Source organism: Hemicordylus capensis, chromosome 4 (assembly GCF_027244095.1).
Source record: "Hemicordylus capensis ecotype Gifberg chromosome 4, rHemCap1.1.pri, whole genome shotgun sequence".
NCBI classification, from domain to species: Eukaryota; Metazoa; Chordata; class Lepidosauria; order Squamata; family Cordylidae; genus Hemicordylus; species Hemicordylus capensis.
The window spans coordinates 283,089,352-283,110,209 of record NC_069660.1 but is presented as its reverse complement, the minus strand read 5'-3'; the positions used below and the strand labels follow the sequence as shown (position 1 = coordinate 283,110,209).

Below are 20,858 nucleotides of genomic sequence, written 5' to 3'. Positions count from 1 at the left end.
TGCAAGCAATCCCAGTCAGTGTGTGAGCAGCCCACTGCCTCCATCCTACATCGAATGCCAGCTTATCAACATCAGCTGCCCAAGCCAATCAAACGGGTTTACTTCTGGAAAAACGGTCACTTCTTGCTCCTCTACCCAACAGTACCCCCACCCACACAATCCATTTCTGAGAGTGAGCACCACTCCTGAATCCCTGCCTCCTACTCCTGACACTGGATTGTGAGAAACAGCCCATTCTGACCATTTCATGAATGATCTACTACAGCCTTTTAAAGACACTGTAGAGTCTGGAGATCAATTTCGGTGTCATACTTTAGGAGCATGGGTTTTGACAATGGGTAAAAAAGGCTACTCAGCATATCACCTATGCAGGATTAATATGAACTAGCCGGGCCAGGCGCAGAACATCTTAGCCCCTCATTCTCAGTCCTCCCCACTCCAATGTTTTTGTTTTCTCTTGCCGGCCGGCTGCCTGGCCAACCGCTTTTTCCGGCCACTAGCCCCCTGCTTTCTTCCCTAGTCAGCTGCTGCTGCTTTTTTCATGCCCCACCTCCACCCGCCGGCCACGGCTTTCTTCACACACACCCCGTCACTTTCCCCAGCACTGCTTTCTTCATACACAACCCGCCGTTTTCTTCACCCCCCCCAGCTGCTGCTTTCCCCCCCCCTTTCCCCGGCACCCCTTCTTCACCCCTTGCCGCCACTTTCTCGCTTTCCCTGGTGCTGCTCTCTCACCCCATCCATCCATTTCTGCCCATTTATTTGCCCCCTGGGCAGCTCACTCATGAATTCTCATGAGAGCTGCCACGCATGGCATGGGATTAGCAACGGGTACATTTAAGAGAAACAGATAGAGAGATAGAGAGATAGAGATGGTTCACTGGAGACCACTGCAAAAAGTGAAGCTGTGCTTACACAGACTGGGAGAACACTGGGGCTTCATCGTTCACATTTGCCATGCGAATGCGCACAGATGCAGTTCCTGTCCGAGGAGGATGCCCTTTGTCTACGGCAATGACCACAAACTCATACATGTGATTTGATCGTTCAAAGTTCAGTCGCTGGCTGGAACTGACGGCACCCTCAGGCGTGATGGAAAACTCTGCACTCTGAATAAAATAGACAATCTCGGAGTTGGAGCCGGAGTCACAGTCTGTTGCAAGAACTGAAACCAGGAGCATTTGAAAAGATAAATCCATGAAGATAGATGGGCTGGGTTATAGTACTGCATGCAAGGCTAGTCAACTCTGATTAAAGACACATTTCAGTAATTAACAAAGAACTGTCAGGCACACAAACACTTTTTTGCAGCAATATTACCCCTAAGGAGCAGAATGGAGGAGATAATTCCAAATAATCCAACTAATCATGAGGTGATGCAACATTTACAAAGCAATGAAGCCAGCTTGCAAGGGGGCTCACTGCATTTTATGCAAACTTCCCTGTTCTCTGCAGTGATTCATTCTGGGGGAGGGAATTCTGCAAGTTTGCAGCAGAAGTTGACTGGGGACGACACTGATTGGCTGATATTTGTGATGTTAACAAGACATCGCATTTTCCCTTCCACAATTCCTGGATCAGTTCTTCATGTCTTTATTTTCAGATAAACAAGAAATGGATGAAAACAGATAAAGAGTTCACATAACAGATGCTTAAAAAAAAAAAAATTAAAGGTGGGCAGGGCAGCCAGCCTGAATCATTGGGAATAGGTAAGACTGACAGCTAAACCCAAAGATCCTGATTCCGAATCCCTGTTTGAATGCTGCCTTATGCCATGGCAGGAGCATAATAATAAGAGACTTGAGTTTTGGGCATTATACAAATGTGTTAAGTAAGTAAGTAAGTAAATAAATAAATAAAATTATGAAGAATGGGAAAGCCCTGTGTATGGCCATATTCATTTGGGAACTAGAAGTGTTGCTGCTTCACCGAGTTATCATTCAGTTTGCTGGTATCTATATTTCAAACCTCGACTCACTTACTGGGGGTTGTGGAGTACCCAGCTCAATGTACATTTTAGTGTTAGACCTGTCCTTGCCCTTCAGAGAGTGTGCTAGAAGAACTGTGTGGCAGGACTTGTTCAATCACTTTCAGTACTACACCCACATAAATTATATGAACGGTACCAACTCCAAACAATGTTGCCATGTTACCATTTTAAAAACCAAAGCTAAAATCATTTCTATTTACATGCAGTTTCAAGACAAAAGTAGACATTAAGATGCATCTTCTCCCTTATACCCAAGCCCCGCTGAAGTCAATGGGTTCTCCAATGCAAACTTGATGTAAAACTGAACTCTGCATGATTCTCTCCGGTTAAATTTTGTTTGTTGTGAATGTCTTGTGCTCAGTTTGTGCAATGCCTGCCAAATTCCATCTATCAAAGAAAGAGCTATTTGCACTGTGGAGTTAAACACGATCTTAAGAAAAAGGGCTCATCTGGTTAACTGTTCTGTTCTGATGTTTTTAACACCAAAGGGAGATACTTCACAGCACCCCAACGGTCAGCCTGAACACACTCTGATCCGAGGGGGCTTTAATCTCAAGGGTAAATACTCCTCCCTTCAGAATGCCCAATGCTGTTAAGCAGATGCATGCTCACTGAACAGCATGCCTTCATTTAAGATACTGAGGACAAGAGGTCAAGAGTGATCGCTTTTATCTGATATGCAGCAGAAGAAGAAAAAGCAAAACATAACTGAAGCTGATGATTTTCAGGCAGTTTTGCTCACAGTATAATGTATGTGGGGGGCAGGGAGAAAAATACTTCCAGAATGACCACTGAAACTTGCAGTATGCTGATGTATTTGTTCTTTGCACTGCAAGGCATTCAAGAAATACATTTTGTTGGGCAAGAGGTATGCTATTCAAGACAATGGGCTTGTTCTCACAACTGGAAGCTAGGTAGGAGTGTCCAGCCAGGCTTTTTAAGACACATTTATTCACCCAGGCATTAAATTAGATTTATAGAATCTATCTAGGGATGTGCACGAATCGATCTGGCGCGTCCAGTAGGCAGGAAGTGTTACCTTTAAGCATGAGTAAAGCCAGACCTTACCTGCTCCTCTGCTGCCCCACTGCATTTCCTGCAGCAATGCTTCACTGCTTAGAAGTCTATGCGTGGCTGCTGCATGTGGTGGCAGGATGCATATGGCCACTGCGCATGCGCACCAGCCATGTGCATGGCCAGAAACACTGTGCTGGTCATGTGTGTCCCACCGCTGCATGGGACGCACATGGACACAGCTGTGCATAAATTTTGAGCGCCATGGCACTGCACCAGAAAATACAGTGGGGCGGTGGAGGAGCAGGTAAGGAATGGTTTTACTTCTACTTAAAGGGAGAGGAGAACTGGTCTTGTGGTAGCAAGCATGACTTGTCCCCTTAGCTAAGCAGGGTCCACCCTGGTTGCATATGAATGGGAGACTAGAAGTGTGAGCACTGCAAGATATTCCCTTTAGGGGATGGAGCCGCTCTGGGAAGAGCAGAAAGTTTCAGGTTCCCTCCCTGGCTTCTCCAAGATAGGGCTGAGAGAGATTCCTGCCTGCAACCTTGGAGAAGCTGCTGCTAGTCTGTGAAAACAATACTAGATAGACCAATGGTTTGACTCAGTATATGGCAGCTTCCTATGTTCCTATATTCCTATGTACCACTCCCTGCCCTGCCGAAATGATTTGTGCGCATCCCTAAATCCATCATTGTTTTAATGTCTGACTTTGTTTTTAATCGGTGTTTTATTATAAACCGCCAAGAGACATGTGTTTTGGGTGGTACACACATATGCTAAATAAATAAATAGGCTAAATAAAAGGAATTGGAGCTGCTCAAGAACAGAAGTTGAGATGATCCAGCAAACCATCCTTTGTTGGATCATGAATGCAGGCCAAAGCCCTGAGCTCACACACTCTCCCTCCTTAACCCTCCCATTTCCTCCTCTGCTTAGGCACAAAGCTGGGATAAAGAAATCCTGGTTTGTTAAACCACAACTCTCTGAATTGTCCTAACCCAGGAGCTATGATTTGCAAGCCAGGATATGAAACCAAGATCAAATCCTGATTTCATATCCTTGGCACGCAGTTCCTTCAGTTTGGAAAACACTCAGAGCAGTGGTTTAATAAACCTAGCTCCCTTCACATGTGAGATGAGGAGGATACGGGAGAGAGCAGCATGCAGGCCTGACCCTCCTTTGGCTCATGTGCGTGATAGTCTGAACTGGGCCATTGACTCACCATGCGGCAATACTGAAAAATAGACAGGAGACACTTTATTTACCTTGCAATAAAGAGGTGCCCACTGGGATTGATTCAAGAATATTTTCTCGACTATAAATAGATTGCTGGAATTCTGGAGAGCAGTCATTTTCATCTGTGATGTGGACAATGACCTGCATGGAATGAAGAAAAACACACGCACTAGGAACAGAAGATGGAGGACCCTAATATATGTTTCTTTTAAAAGAGGAATTCCACTCATTTCAGAAGCATAGTCCTTGAGTGCCACATATGTTCTTCCATTCTAGGCGCAATAAAATAAAATAAAATAAAATAAAATAAAATAAAATAAAATAAAATAAAATATGGCAGATGTCCTTTTTATATTTCTTTGTATTCCTATGGGATATAGGTATTATAAATGTTGTATCTAAAATTTTATGTTGGCCTGCAAAAAGTTATTTTTGCCAGTGCCTTTCCTCTAGATCTTAAGCACAAAGTCATGTTTTTTCTTCCAGATAATCTAGTGCTGTGTTCACACAATCAGATCCTGGTAATCTCTCCTGGATAAATGTGGGTTAATCACAGCAGTTTGACCAGGACTGCCTGGAGTCTGAGACCCTGGGAGCCGCATGGAATACCTGGAAGGGGTTAAACGCCTTCTCTCTGGGTACCAGCTATAAGGCAGCCAGGAAGTAGGGCCAGAGCATGCAAGCCTTGACAGAACCATCCAAATCTACTTGGGAGGGCTGCATTTGCCTCCTGCTCCTTCATGGCCAATGGGAGGGCAGACACTGATGCCTTGAACCTTTTCCAGTCTGCTTGAGGACCTTCCATGGAAGGGCGGGGTTTGCAGCTGTCAATTCCAGTTATAGAACTATCACCAGTCATGACCATGTGACGGTGGCATTTGTGGACCTCAGCAGGCATGCTGATTGTGTTTGTGTGCTGCATACAATCTATCATATCACTTGGGCGCCTTCCACCTCACAACAGTCATGTGACAGCCCTACTGGCTGACAGAGGCTCTCGAGGGTTTCAGAGGCTCTCGAGGGTTACCTGGAGATGCCAGAGACTGAATCTGGAACCTTATACATACAAAGCAGCTACCACTACTACTACTACTACTACTACTACTACAACATTATATACCGCTCTTCAACCAAAGTTCACAAAGTGGTTTACAAAGGGGAGAAAAATACATAAATAAAATGGTCCCCTGTCCCCAAAGGGATGTCAATCTAAAAGAAACATAAGGTAGATACCAGCAACAGCCATGGGAGGGATGCTGTGATGGGACTGGAAAGGGCCAGTTGTTCTCCCCCTGCTAAATATAAGAGAATCACCACTTTAAAAGGTGTCTCTTTGCTCATTTATCAGGGGTATGCTAACTCAGTTTGCTCATTTAGCAGGTACTGAGAAATAGTCCCTTCCCTGAAGCTTATGAGCAAATTTATTTTGTATACTCATACATACACAGTTACTGCATATTACAGTCACTACATGGAGATCACTTTAAATGATTCCACCTTGAGGTTTTTCACACATGGCTTTATGCCTCGGTATCTGAAGAGCACATCTGCTTCGCAGCAGATCCGAAGCATTTTAATTTGAGGGATTAGATGGACCGTTTGCATAGCCATCAACACCTCCATCAACACCTTCAGAGAAAGCAGAAGCCCCAGAGTTTTTTCCAAAAGCTGCTGGAAATAGAGAATTTTTTTTTACCCTGGGCAGAACTTGGGCTAAGCCAGAATTCGCAGCCTCCCTTCAGAGAAAAACAAAGCCCTGTCTGTCCTGGTCCCTGATAGCTCGCAGGGAGGTCAGGTTAAATCCAGTGAATATGTGGACTGGCACCCTCCAATCAGGAGTGGATTTGGGAGGAAAGCCCACAATTATTGGAAAGCCCAATAATTGTGGCTGGGGATGATGGGAGTTGTAGTTCAAAAACAGCTGGAGGGCCAAGGTTCCCCACCCCTGCTTTAGCTTATGGGTGTATTCTTTTTTTAAAAAAAACAACTATGTCATGCTGCCATTTTGATTTCCCACCAAAACATCTTGGGATGGTTCTGGTGGAGTCATTTTAAAGCAGGCTCTATGCAATGCTCTTGACATGTACACTGAGTCATATGTCAGTAACAAGTCACTAAACATTTTTTAAAAATTAAAATTTACCTCTATTACACTGCTGAGTGAACTCTCTGCTTCCATCACTTTCACTAAAAAATGGTAAAGGTGATGCTCACTCTCATAGTCCACTGGATGCATCAAACTTAATTCTCCAGTCTCTTGGTCCATGCTGAACAGGCCACTGGGATTCATCAGCAGAGTGTAAGAGAGAGGCTGACTCTGGAAAGAAACTGCTTCAATAACAGCCACTCTGGAAGGAAGATCAACCACAAACCAGTGTATTAATTTTGGGTAGCAATAAGTGGCAGAATGTCTGAATTAGGTGGTCTTCCCAAAGCAACATTCATAGCATCTCATATTTATAGATTCTGCCCCCCACCTCTCAGTTTACATTTTCTGGGTTTAAAATAACTCTTACATTAGGCTTCAAAATGTTAACAGGACAGGTAACTTACACGTCGGACATTATGTTTTTACAGACACAAAGAGGGTTCAGTAAAACCACAAAAAGCCAGTGCAAACTAGCGAAGGAAGCACACTCTCATATTCAGGACAGATTTCCACATTTTACACCAAATTAAGCTTGTAAACAGTCATCAAGGGCAGACATACGTAGAGTGTATTACAACAGTCTAGTCCTAAGTTTAGGTTGAAAATATATTTTAATTTTGCAGTATAAGCTTTCTGGGTCTTTTAAGATATGTGTTGGTATTTATGCTACAATCTTTTAACAGTGTTGGATATTGGCTCCCCACCCTCACTTACCTTTCACCTGCTGGGGTATTTTCTGGAACAAAAACACTATAGGACATGTTCGTGAACTGAGGAGGCCTGGAGCCAGCCAAGATGGAAATGAAAGCGTACGGGCTTTTGCTACCATATTCATCAATGGCCAACACAGTGAGCACATATTCCTGGTTCAGAGTTAAAGGCAAGCCAGTTGTCAGTATTGCACCTGTGTCCATATCTATATCAAATCGTTCTTCACCACCTGTAAAATGGGAGTTAAAATACTATATTAGATAGATAGATAGATAGCCCTTTGGGGACAGGGGACCATATTATTTATGTATTTATTTTTCTATGTAAACCGCTTTGAGAAGTTTGGTTGAAGAGCGGTATATAAATATCCATAATAGTAATAGTAGTAGTAGTAGTAGTAGTAGTGTATATATTTGTATGTATATATGTATGTGTGTGTGTGTGTATATATATGTGTGTGTGTGTGTGTGTGTGTGTATATATGAATGAAAGAAAGAGTTATAGAAATATGTACATGTTTTCAAAGAGATGCAATAAAAATGGTCTGGGGTCATTTAATTCCCCACCGTTTGCATCCTACGTTTCAGTATCACCTGCAAGGATCCATTAAAATGTAATCACTGAATTATACTAGAGGTCTCTGGCCTCTCTCTGGCCATTTCCAGACAGCAATAGACTACACATTGCAAGAAGCTTGAATGCAACTTCTAAATGAGAGTTTACTCACCTCGCCCCCCATACACTCCAGCAGGCTTCTGTCCAGTTTCCCAGGGGGCACCAAACAGGGAATGATTTTTGTGTGATTTTTGCAGTGTCATCTGCCAGCCAGCCCTTGATTTCCCAGAATAACCCATCTTTTACCCAATTCACCAGAAAAGTAGTAATGGAAGAGATTGAAGATTGTGCAGTGTCGACTCCTGGCGACCACAGAGCCATGTGGCTTTCTTGGTAGAATACAGGAGTAGTTTACCATTGCCATCTCCCGCACAGTATGAGATGGTGCTTAACTGAGCATCCGCCTCCAGAACCTTCCTATACCACTGCTGCCTGATATAGATGACTGCAAATATATATTTACTAGGCACAGTCTTGGAAGCACACCGGCGAGGATTTGAACTAACAGCCTCTTGCTCCCTAGGCAAGCTGCTTCCCTGCTGTGACACCACAATTGATAGTAATGAAAAGGGTCAGGTTATTTTCAGAAATCAAGGACTAGCCAGCAGGTGGAGCTGTGAAAATCACATGAGGTCTCTGCCTTTAATTTGCCTGCATGAGACTCCGCTGAGAATGACAGAAGCCTGCAGGAGTGCGAGTAAACTCTTGCTTAGAACATGCATGCGAGCTTCTCACACCAAGCAGTTTACTGCCATCTAGAAATAGACTCTGAATGAAGATGCTTATCTGAAACTGCTCTTTGAGAGTTATGTATGCCAAGCAATGCTGTGGTTTTCACTTAGTGCTTTTTGGACCTCTTCAGCTCATTAGAGCATTTGAGGCAGAGCTTCTGCAGAACCTTAGTTGTAACAATAAACAAAACTTGTGTCTTGAGGCCTGTGTGATCCTTGCATTTTTTTCTTCTACCAACACAGGACTGAGCTTGCACTATATGGGTCTATTATAGTGTGCATTAACATCCAGTTATTACATTTTCACAAAGCTCTAAATTCAGCTCAACAGCTTTCAAATGTAGGAACTCCAAGAGGAAAGTGGCATGTACTTACCTGCAATCAGAGCATACGATATCCCAGCACTGGTGTTTTCATTGTGACTGTAATAGGCAACCAGCTGATAGACTGGTGTGCCTGCACGGGCATCAGGATCAACACGTCCCAAATAGGGATATGGGTACATTTCCCAAGATATGGGCTCGTCTTCCACAGCAACAATCACCACACGGCACAAATACCAGTCATTGTCTGAAAGATGCACAGAAAAGTTAAGATCTTTTTTTAAAATTTAGGTTTTTTTCCCCTCTTAGCTGAAAGGAAAATCAGAAGTTGCAGGGGTTTTCTTAAATGTTTCAAAAACATTTTTTAAAATCAAGCATTTTAGGTTTTCTATTTATACTCTAAGGGTCTAACAAGATATGACTTGTTGGAACAAGGGTCATCATGGAATATATTTAAAGGCAGGGAGAGCAATTTCTGGGAAGGAGGAAGAAGTGGGTGCTGAGTCCTCCCCCCATTAGCTCCCCCTATGTTTTCCCCTTGAAATATCCCCCTTCTCACTGCAGCTGCTTTTTTCTTGGCCAAACTTAAGAGACCATACAGCCCTCTAGAAGAAAAGTGACTTTCCGGGAAATGTGGAACAACCTTCTGTAATCCCTTCCCACCCACCACTGCTACACTCACTCACTCCCAGTTTATACCACATTTACCTGAACAGAAGACAAATCTGAATTTAAGATTTCGGCCCCTTAAAAATTTCAGATTAAATCCAGTACAATTTTTAAAACACAGGTCATGCTACTATTACACTTTGTTAGCCACTGTGGTGTTGCAGTTAGAGTGTTGGATTAGGACTGGGGATATTCAGGTTCAAATCCACACCCAGTCATCAGAACTTTTTGAGTTGTCTCTGGTTGTGGGGGGCAGTAGCCATTTATCAGCAAAGAAGATTTTGTTTTGAAGTTCCCTCACCATCCATGTCTCAGCCAATGTAGCTAGTAAAAGATGATCCAGTGGATGACCTGATTTCTCAATAGCAGACCATCCCCTAGGCTTCCAGGAATATCAAACACAGTCATGGGTGTAAAAAAACTCCCACTAACTCATGCAAAGAAGAAAGTAGGTGAAGATTAAAGTTACATTCACCTTTTTATAATCTTGATACTTATACAATACCCTCATACAGTGCACAACTCCCAGGAGGCACTGGACCCATCACTGCAACATGCAAACAGACCTTCAGAAATCAGTCACTAAGATCACCCCCTAATTACATATAGGTCACTTCATAGCCAGAGGATAGCAACTATCACAATCAATACTAGCTGGCTTGCATTTGAACATGAGCCTTTATGAAACCAATGAGCTTCAAACCCTCGTCAACAACACACACAAAGAACTGTCTGGACCTTAATCAGTTTTACTTTTTGTACAAACTGAGCCTTATTCCGAGACATTATTTGACTCTGAGCAACAGAAAATGGAGTTTTGAATCAGTTTCTGTAACATATTCAATGTACCAAATGCCTTGCCCTTGCCTTATTCATTTTCATAGCAATCCTGCAAGGCAGTTCACAAATAGTCCCATTGCACAGGCATAGAAAGAGAAAAATGACTCACTTAGTCCATCTAGAAAACTCTTGAGTTGTTATTTTCAACATCTCTCCCTCCATTTTGAAGCACGTCCTCTGCTCCTGGCCCCTGAAATCCCCCCTTTTAGTGCCTTTTGCCACCAACTTTTCCTTAAAACCTATTCTTAATTATCAATATTAATAAATAAATGGTATGCATACATTTGTTGATAGCAACTTCCCCTCTGCCCTATGGAAAATTCTGGTTTCCTGTGAATGTAAGGAAACCAAGCATTGGCAAGTATTCGGTGGCAGGATGAAAAACTCCAGTCTCTGCTCAACTCAGCTATTCAGCTCATCTTGAACCAGTGCAAAAGCTACCAGCCTGTACCACATCCTGCATTCTTAATGAAGTTCGAGTTTCTGGTGCAATGAAAAGCAGTTCTTTAAAGCAGGGGTTTGCAAACTGGATTACAGATGTTGCTGGATTACAACTCCCATCATCCAACATCTGGGTACCCCAGTTTGCAAACCCCTGCTTTAAAGGAAGAGCCTCCTGAGAAAAGTATAAACACCCTGGAATGCAATCAAGGCCAAATTCTTAGTCAGTTAGGTAGATTTGGAATAATAAGAGTCCTTTTGTTCTGTGCTTCCTCCGAAGACTGGTTACCACACTCACACCTTTCTTCAGGTCTGGTACCTGGAAGCTCTCTTCTTCTTCTTCTTCTTCTTCTTAATCCGATTTCTATACCGCCCTTCCAAAAATGGCTCAGGGTGGTTTACACAGAGAAATAAAAAATAAATAAGATGTCTCCCTGTCGCCAAAGGGCTCACATTCTAAAAAGAAACACAAGATAAACCCCAGCAACAGTCACTGGAGGTCCTGTGCTGGGGTTGGATAGGGCCAGTTACTCTCCCCCTGCTAAATAAAGAGAATCACCATAGTAAAAGGTGCCTCTTTGCCCAGTTAGCAGGGGATCTTTTTATCTTACAGAGTTATCCCCTTCTGGTACCTATAAAAAGTATCTTCCCTCAGTCTTGCTTGTTTGCTCTTTTGTGAGGCTTCAAGTTGCTTGTTCTTTGGTGACATATTGCATGTTCTGCTGCCTTTGTTGTGGGAGCTTGGTGGCACACCTTTTACTGCCTGAAGAGCTTGCCCAGGTGTGGGCAAATCCTTTGCCCAAATCCTTTCCTGGAGCTAAATGACTGGACTGCTGAATCCTGCATTGGAACACTGGACCGCGAGGCCCAGAACTGCCCAAGCTAAGATCACTATCCTTGGGTTTTCCCTGCATGGGTTGTTGTGGGGAGATCTTCACTGGATTGCCCTGGACATTCTTGGAACCTAGAACCTTTGGGTCACTCTCTGGGTGGGCAATCCCAGTGCCTGACTGCCTGAGAGCCTCAGGACTCCAGAGTGAATTAGGCCATCCCCTTATGTGGGCTTGTTGCAGACTAACCTCAGTGCCTGACTGCCTGAGAAAGCCAGTCCTCCCTTTTGCTAGCCGTGAGCGTGCAAGGTGCCACAGACACTGAAATTGGTGCACTCTGCCCTCTACTTTGGAAACACCTTTGCAAAGTGGGACCTTCCTACTCTTCCCTCCCTTGTCAAGGACCCCCTCAATGGAGATTCTGGGAGAGTCCTCCGAGGAGGGGCCAGTGAGCAGTAGGCTCCCCGATCCAGAGCCAGAGGTCCCCCCACTATTCAACCCTCATGGTGCTATGAAACACACAGGCAAGACTGCACCCATCCAAGACCCCATCCCAGAAACACTAGGCCTAGCCCCCACCAGGGAACCACCAGCACCCCTCCCCAGCACCCCAGAATAGTACCATCATTGAATCAGGGCCCAGATGTGGCAATCATGGCAGAGTGCCAGGCAGGCAGCTTGCAAACTACTTGGGAGAGGTCTCCCCGTGAGACTGAGGGTCATCTTGGGAGAGAACACATAAGCCTACACAGCTGGGTAGGCAGAGACTGAGTAGAACCAGGAAGAGGGTGGAGGCCTTCCTGGATCCTACTTAAACACCCCAGGTGCAGCCACAGCAGTCCTTGGGCTTTGCTCTCCAGTTCTGTTTCCTAGTACCCATTGTAGGTCTTCTTGAGCCCATCTTACTCCCTGCCCTTTTCTCCATTCCATGCTTGTGTGAATGTAAGAACAGCCCTGCTGGATCAGGCCCAAGGCCCATCTAGTCCAGAATCCTGTTTCACACAGTAGCCCACCAGATGCTGCTGGAAGCCTACAGGCAGGATCTAAGGGCATGCCCTCTCTCCTGCTGTTACCTCCCTGCAACTGGTACTCAGAGGCATCCTGCCTTTGAGGCTGGAGGTGGCCTATACCGTCTCTGGGCGGTTTACAACAAGATAAAAACAATGGTAAAATATTAGTTAAAAATAAAAACAAGAAATGTAAAACAATATAATTTTTTTAAAAAACAATATTCTAAAAACAACATTAAAACAATCAAAACAATATCAATTAAAAGCCTGGGTGAACAGATGTGTCTTTAAAGACTTTTTAAACATTGCCAGAGATGGGGAGGCTCTTATTTCACTAGGGAGCGCATTCCAAAGCCTCGGCCAGCACCGGAGAAGGCCTGTCCCTGAGTAGCTGCCAGACGAGCTGGTGGCAAATGCAGACGGACCTCTCCTGATGATCTCAATGGGCGGTGGGGTTCATAACGAAGAAAATGTTCTCTTAAATACCCAGGGCCCAAGCTGTTTAGGGCTTTATAGGTTATGACCAGCACCTTGTATTTTGCCCGGAAACATATTAACTCCTTCAATACAGGAGTAATATGGTCTCTCCTAGATGACCCAGAGACCAGCCTTGCTGCTGCATTCTGGACCAACTGTAGTTGAGGAGAGCTGGTCTTGGAGAGGAGAGCTGGTCTTGTGGTAGCAAGCATGACTTGTCCCCATAGCTAAGCAGGGTCTGCCCTGGTTGCATCTGAATGGGAGACCTGATGTGTGAGCACTGCAAGATATTCCCCTCAGGGGATGAAGCCACTCTGGGAAGAGCAGAAGGTTTCAAGTTCCCTCCCTGGCTTCTCCAAGATAGGGCTGAGAGAGATTCCTGCCTGCAACCTTGGAGAAGCCGCTGCCAGTCTGTGAAGACAATACTAAGCTCGATAGACCAATGGTCTGACAGTATATGGCAGTTTCCTATGTAGTTTCCAGACTACGTACAAGGGCAGCCCCTCATAGGGCACATTGCAGTAATCCAGTCTGGAGGTTACCAGCAGATGTACCACTGTTTTGAGGTCGTCTATCTCAAGAAACAGGCACAGCTGGCGTATCAGCCAAAGCTGATAGAAAGCACCTCTGGCCACAGCCTCAACCTGGGACACCAGGGAGAGACTTGGATCCAGAAGCACCCCTAGACTGCGTACCTGTTCCTTCTGGGGAAGTGTGACCCCATCCAGAACAGGCAGATCAAAATCGTCTCTCGAGTTGACAGTGGCTGCACAAAATTTGGCAATAGCGTAGGTGATGGAAGGTTTATCATCTGCAAGAAGGAATGTGGTGTAAAATTCAGCAGTCCAGCTGGGAAACCGTGATACATAGGGGAGAAATAAGACTGCACCAGCTATCATTATAAAAAGGACAAAACAGTAGCATATGAGAGACAGATTTGACCTCACCTGAGCCTCAGAGGCAAAACCGACTGGCCAGAGCGGTTTTCAAAAACCTTCCAGATAAAGCTGCTGACAGTTAGGCATCATACCTTGCTCTGAGAAACACCCTGTGATAGCTCAGTAAAGGAAGGGACAATAGGTAGCTGCCAGGTTCCTGATTAAAGGCACCAAGGCACCCTCTTATGGTCTCCGAGATGACGCTTAAATCATTCTGATGTTCAATGTCCAAGACCCTCTGTTTGAGGATCTCCTTGGCTTGACTAATCTAGTAATGACAAATATTCAGTAGAAAGACCAAGTGATGACAGTTTGCCCAATAGTGCTTGTGTCCAGGTAGACTGAAAACTAGCAGCCAACATAAGAGGGATCAGTCCCAGAGGGGAGAAATGGATCCTAAGCCAATAACTACGGATTAAGATCCATGCTTTAGTTTCCACTCTCTGGAGGCCCATTTCCAACCTCAACACTGCGTTGGAGATTCATCGAAGGGCCCTAAATACTGCCCTAATAAACTTTGATTGGATTATCTCCAATGGCCTATAATTAGAGTAGGGGGCCAATTGCGTGCCATATAGAAGTTGGGCCAATGATTTAGCAGCAAATAGCTTTAACGCTGCAGGGATAACCTCACCACTTTGGGAGCGAAAGAATTTGGGGTGAAAGGGGGAGAGCTGGTCTTGGGACAAGTCATGCTTGCTACCACCTTAGCTAAGCAGGGTCCACCCTGGTTGCATTTGAATGGGATACCATATGTGAACACTGTAAGATATTCCTCTCAGGGGATGAAGCTGCTCTGGGAAGAGCACCTAGGTTACAAGTTCCTTCCCTGACATCTCCAAGATAGGGCTGAGAGAGATTCTTGTCTGCAACTTTGGAAAAGCTGCTGCCAGTCTGTGTAGACAATACTGAACTAGACCTATGGTCTGACTCAGTATATGGCAGCTTCCTATGTTCCTAATCTTAATGTTGCTGAAGGGCCTTTGTGCTTTTTGGGTACGTGTAGTCCACGTGGGCCTTCCATTACCCAGTGGCATGAAAAACCACACCCAGATATTTAAAACTATAGACCTGCTCTATACGATGACCTTCTATATGCCTGTTAAATCTATTAGGACTTTTGGCAAAGACCATTACTTTGGATTTCTGGAAATTAATTACTAAGTGATTGTCCTTGCAGTAAGCAGCCAAAAGCCTAAGCACTCTCCTAAGGCCCACTGGAGTTCATGAGATGATAGCAGCGTCATCTGCATCCAGCAGGATTTGGATAGCTGCGCCTGTACATAAGAACAGCCCTGCTGGATCAGGCCCAAGGCCCATCTAGTCCAGCATCCTGTTTCGCACAGTGGCCCACCAGATGCCGCTGGAAGCCACAGACAGGAGTTGAGGGCGTGCCCTCTCTCCTGCCATTACTCCCCTGCAACTGGTACTCAGAGGCATCCTGCCTTTGAGGCTGGAGGTGGCCCACAGCCCTCTGACTAGTAGCCATTGATAGACCTCTCCTCCATGAAGTCATCCAAACCCCTCTTAAAGCCATCCAGGTTTTTGGCTGTCACCACATCCTGTGGCAGAGAGTTCCACAAGTTGATTATGCATTGTGTGAAAAAGTACTTCCGTTTGTTGGTCCTAGACCTCCTGGCAATCAATTTCATAGAGTGACCCCTGGTTTTAGTGTTGTGTGAGAGGGAAAAGAATTTCTCTCTCTCCACTTTCTCCACACCATGTATGATTTTATAGACCTCTATCATGTCTCCCCGCAGTCGTCTTTTTTCTGAACTAAAAAGCCCCAGGTGTTGTAGTCTTGCCTCATAAGAAAGGTGCTCTAGGCCCCTGATCATCTTGGTTGCCCTCTTCTGTACCTTCTCCAGTTCAACAATGTCCTTTTTAAGATGTGGTGACCAGAATTGTATGCAGTACTCCAAGTGTGGTCGCACCATAGTTTTGTATAAGGGCATTATAATGTTAGCCGTTTTATTTTCAATCCCCTTCCTAATGATCCCCAGCATGGAATTGGCCTTTTTAACAGCTGCCGCACATTGCGTCGACACTTTCAACGAGCTGTCCACCACAACCCCAAGATCCCTCTCCTGGTCCGTCACCGACAGCTCGGATCCCATCAGCATATACTTGAAGTTGGGGTTTTTCGTCCCAATGTGCATCACTTTACACTTGCTAACACTGAACTGCATTTGCCATTTTGTCGCCCACTCCCCCAGTTTGGAGACATCCTTTTGGAGCTGCTCACAATTCATTTGGGATTTCACTACCCGGAAGAGTTTGGTATCATCTGCGAATCTGGCCACATCGCTGCTTACCCCTGCTTCTAGATCATTTATGAATAAATTAAAAAGCACCGGTCCCAGTACAGATCCCTGGGGGACCCCACGTCTTACTTCCCTCTATTGTGAAAGCTCTCCATTTATCCCTACCCTCTGTTTCCTGTCCTTCAACCAGTTAGCAATCCACACGTGTACTTGTCCCCTTATCCCATGACCGCTAAGTTTCCTCAGGAGTCTTTGATGAGGAACTTTGTAATAGTTGGGGGATGTAGCGCTGGATCGGAGAGATTATTGGCTATGTTATTTATGTAAAGATTGACAGGGAGGGTGCCAAAATGCACCCTTGTTTAACTCATTTACTAGTAGTTATTAAATGTGAAAGTGAGCCTTGAGGGTTACATCTCACTCTTACACTGGTGTTCTTGTAGAGCTTCTGTATGAGAAAAAGTAAACGCCTGTCGATATTAGTGTGTCTGAGTTTTCCCCAGAGGCTTATCCTTGAGATCGAATCAAAGGCTGCTTTCAAATCTACAAAGGCCACATAAAAGACAACTTAGGTTTGTAGCTATTTTTCTCGATCAGAAGGCATACCACCAGGGCAGGGCCCATGGTTGAATGCCCTGTTCTAAAACCAGCCTGTTCACCACCCAAAATACCTTCATTCTCAATCCAGTCTTGCAACTTCCAATCTAAATACCTCGAGTAAAACTTACTCACAACACTCAGCAGGCTAATTGGGCAATAGTTGGCAGGATCACATATATCCCCTTTTTAAAATATGGACACTATTATGGCTATGCCTCAGTCTTCAGGTATCAGCTGAGTTCAATCTATGCATGTAAAGAGGGCTGCCAAGACAGGGGCCCACCAACCTGCATTAAACCTAATCATTTCAGAGAAGATACAATCACAGCCCAAGAACTTGCCAAGTTTTAAAGAATCAATAAGCTCCTTAACTTCAGCAACAAACAGGTGGCCACTCAGGAAGTGGGTCATTTTTTCTACTAGAACTAGTTCCTCATCCTGAACCACACAGAGAGCTCTAAAATGTAATTCCCATGTCTCCTTAGGGACCCGAGTAGTCAAATTGGAGGGATAATGGTCCCGATGTCTTTGAAAACTATTCCTGCTTCAATTAGCTCAAGCTCCTGTTGCTCCAAGAGTGCAAATCTATTCTATGTGGAAACTGAGTAATTCAAATTTACAGGCTCTTTTGATGTCTTGCTATCCTTCATTGCCATAAATGTATACAAACAAGTTTGCTTCAAAGTTTTCACCCATCCTTGCTGCTTTTGGGCTGGTACACTGCTTTTGCAGGGGGTGGGGGTGGGTGGGCATTGTTTAAGTTAGCTCAAAAGCTCTTGACAGAAAATAATCTGTTGTCTTTTAGTAAAAAACAAATTATCCAAGAAAAAAACAACGAAGCAATCAGTCAGCCAGACAACTGATCAACTGTGCTCCAGCTGATTAAGTGCATAACTCCTCCAGGAGGCAAACGGCAAACAGAAAAGCAGAGTTTAAAAAGGGAAAGGGGGGAAAAACCCAAAATAAATAACTCCTCTTCTAAGAGAGTCCAAACATAAGACAGCATAAGCAGCCCAAAGAAGATTTTAAAAGGGTATAAAAATCCAAACATATGGGGGAGAGATAGAGAGATAGAACAGGACCAGCTGCTTTTACATCACCATCTTAGCTCCTTCCCACATATAAATGAAGTTGTGGTGTTTTGCCCCAATATGCATCACTTCTACACTTGCTAACACTGAACTGCATCTGCCATTTTGTTGCCAACTCCCTCGTTTGGAGAGATCCTTTTGGAGCTCCTCGCAATCTGTTTTGGATTTCACTGCCCTAAATAGTTTGGCATCATCTGCAAATTTGGCCACCTCGCTGCTTACCTTAACTTCTAGATCATTTATGAATAAATTGAAAAGCACTGGTCCCAGTATAGATCCCTGGGGGACCCCACTTCCCTCCATTTAGAGATCTGTCCATTTATATGTACCTTCTGTCTCCTGTCCTTCAACCAGTTACCAATCCACACATTAACCTGTCCCCTTATCCCATGACTGCTAAGTTTTTTCAGGCGTCTTTGATAAGGAACTTTGTTGAAAGCTTTTTGAAAGTCCAAGTATACTATGTCAATTAGATTACCTTTATCCACATGCCTGTTGACACTCTCAAAGAACTCCAAAAGTTTAGTGAGGCAAGATTTACCTTTGCAGAAGCCACACTGGTTCTGCTTGAGCGGGGCTTATTCTTCGGTATGCTTAACAATTTTGTTCTTGGGAATGCTTTCCATCAATTGGCCCAGCACAGATGTGATAATGGTGGTATATTCAGGCAAAGTGAGTTAACTGTGCACAAGCCCTTATGCAACTGGGCTCTGACTTAGGAGAAAGCTAAAGAACATCTCACCGATAATCAGTCCCCCATACACTGAGGACATCTCAGGGGCCATGTCCATTTTATTTATTTATCATATTTTATACCACCTGATTTGTACATCTCTAGATGGTGTACAAATTTTAATATTAAAAACCACAGATTAAAATACATAACACTATAAAAATAATATAATACAAACTATTAAAATTACTAAAATTAATTTTAATTAAAAGCTTGCAAGAACCAGAGAGTCTTGAGGGTCTTCCTGAAAACAAACAGAGAAGGAGCTGCTCTTATTTCAGCAGGGAGCATATTCCAAAGCCCCCAGGCAGCCACAGAGAAAGCCCGGTCCTGAGTCGCCACCAGACGAGCTGGTGACAAACATAACCAGACCTGTCCAAAAGATCGTAAAAGGCGGCAGAGAGCATGACAAAGTAGGCACTCTCTTAAATAGCCTGGACCCAAGCCATTAAGGGCTTTAGTTTTATAGGTAATAACCAGCACTTTGTATTTCACCTGGAAACATATCGGAGCCAGTGCAGTTCATTCAAAACCGGTGTTATATGGTCCCTTTGTGTTATCCCAGAGACCAATCTGGCTGCCGCATTCTGTATCAATTGTAGTTTCCAGACTACATACAAAGGCAGCCCCACGTAGAATGCATTGCAGTAGTCAAGTCTGGAGGTTACCAACATATGTACCACTGTTTTAAGGTCAATCACCTCTAAAAATGGGCATAGCTGATGTATCAGCTGAAGCTGATAAAAAGTGCTCCTGGCCACTGCCTCAACCTGAGAAACCAGGGAGAGTTTTGGGACTAGGAGCACTCCCAAGCTACGTACCTGATCTTTCAGGGGGAGTGTAACCCCATCCAGAACAGGCAAATCTAAACCCATTTCCCATTTTTACCAGAGATTAGACTGATGACAAAGAGCACGACCTTTTCAGTACTGGCCCCTGAATAGAAACCGTCCCCTCCAAAGGCCAGCCAAGTCAGCTCAGTTTTTATTTTCACAAGGTTGGTGAAGGACTATGTGTTTCACTGTGCCTTTGGAAGGCAGGCTTTGGAAGGATCAACAAGCTGGCATACGTTTATATATACTCTGAGATCTGCTGGGCAAATCCTTTATACTTTTGCTCTGCTTCTACTGGTGTGCATGGAACCACACCTCCGAGGTCTGGCACTGGGGAGGGAGTCTCTTTAAGGGTGGGGGATGGTGTACTTACCCCTCCCACCACTTTTCCCCCCTCCAGCACTCCCGTTCTTTAACGCATTTGGGGTGGCAAGGTACCTCCCTGCCGCTCCTTCCCCCGTTCCTCAGCAAGAGGTTTCAAAAGCCTGATTGCGAGTGAGCGCATCACATCCATGCGTTGTGTCCATGTGTATGTTGCGCTTGTGCACACACAAGTCTGACGTACTTACGCATGTGATGCACAGACGTGACAGGCGCACGTAACGTGCGCACGCGCAGTCAGGCTTTTGAAGCCTTTTGCCAAGAAACGGGGGAAGGGGTGGCAGGGAGGTACCCTGCTGCCCCCAAATGCTTTCAAAACTGGGAGCGCTGGAGGGGGAAAAGCAGTGGGAGGGATAAGGTCCACCACCCCCGGCGTCGAACCGCCAAACCGGCCCCAGGTGCAGACCAGTCCAGAGGCCTTTAGAACGGGCTCCGGACTGGTCCGTGCACATCCCTATCTGCTTCTCTATGAAGTATTACTGGGGGTTGAATATTTAACTGATGTTGGATTGTTGTTTTCATCGTTCTTAATCTATTAGTCACCCTGAGGACTCTGAAGAGTCATGTTAATAAAGTATAGGCTTAAAAATAAAAAGAGATTATTATACAGAACACCAAGGATGCGCCATAGCTGGCCTACTGAAATATGGAGCATGGTACAATTCTCTGCGCCCTATTAGGTTTCTATTTTGAAAATTCATTTTTAATGAATTCATATTTAGTACATGAATATAGCACCTGTTTGTTACCATACACCTCAAGGTGGTTTACATCTGACTGAGAAAGGATGGAACTCCTTGTGCAGCTTGCAATGGGAAGGTGGATTCTCAAACCCTCACGAAAGGATTTTATATTCTTTTTAAAATAATGGCAGGGAACAGCATGCAGCTTATGGCAGCTTTGTCCCTCAAGCAGGGCAGATACCAGGAGCCTCAGCAAGATCAAGAAAAAGAAAACAAAGGAAGGATTTACGCAAAAA

The 20,858-nt window shown here is 44.6% G+C and overlaps 1 protein-coding gene across 1 annotated transcript in view; it reads right to left on the bottom strand.

The window, feature by feature from the left end:
• The window catches only part of LOC128323230 (neural-cadherin-like), an 88,940-nt gene that overhangs the window by 56,073 nt on the left and 12,009 nt on the right, over window positions 1–20,858 (bottom strand). Inside the window, exons 2-6 of the mRNA XM_053245963.1 lie at window positions 8,825–9,019; window positions 7,107–7,332; window positions 6,387–6,591; window positions 4,273–4,384; window positions 916–1,165 (exon numbers count right to left, since the gene is read on the bottom strand). Coding sequence (XP_053101938.1) covers window positions 916–1,165; window positions 4,273–4,384; window positions 6,387–6,591; window positions 7,107–7,332; window positions 8,825–9,019 — 988 coding nt within the window. The remainder of the gene's footprint in view (window positions 1–915; window positions 1,166–4,272; window positions 4,385–6,386; window positions 6,592–7,106; window positions 7,333–8,824; window positions 9,020–20,858) is intronic.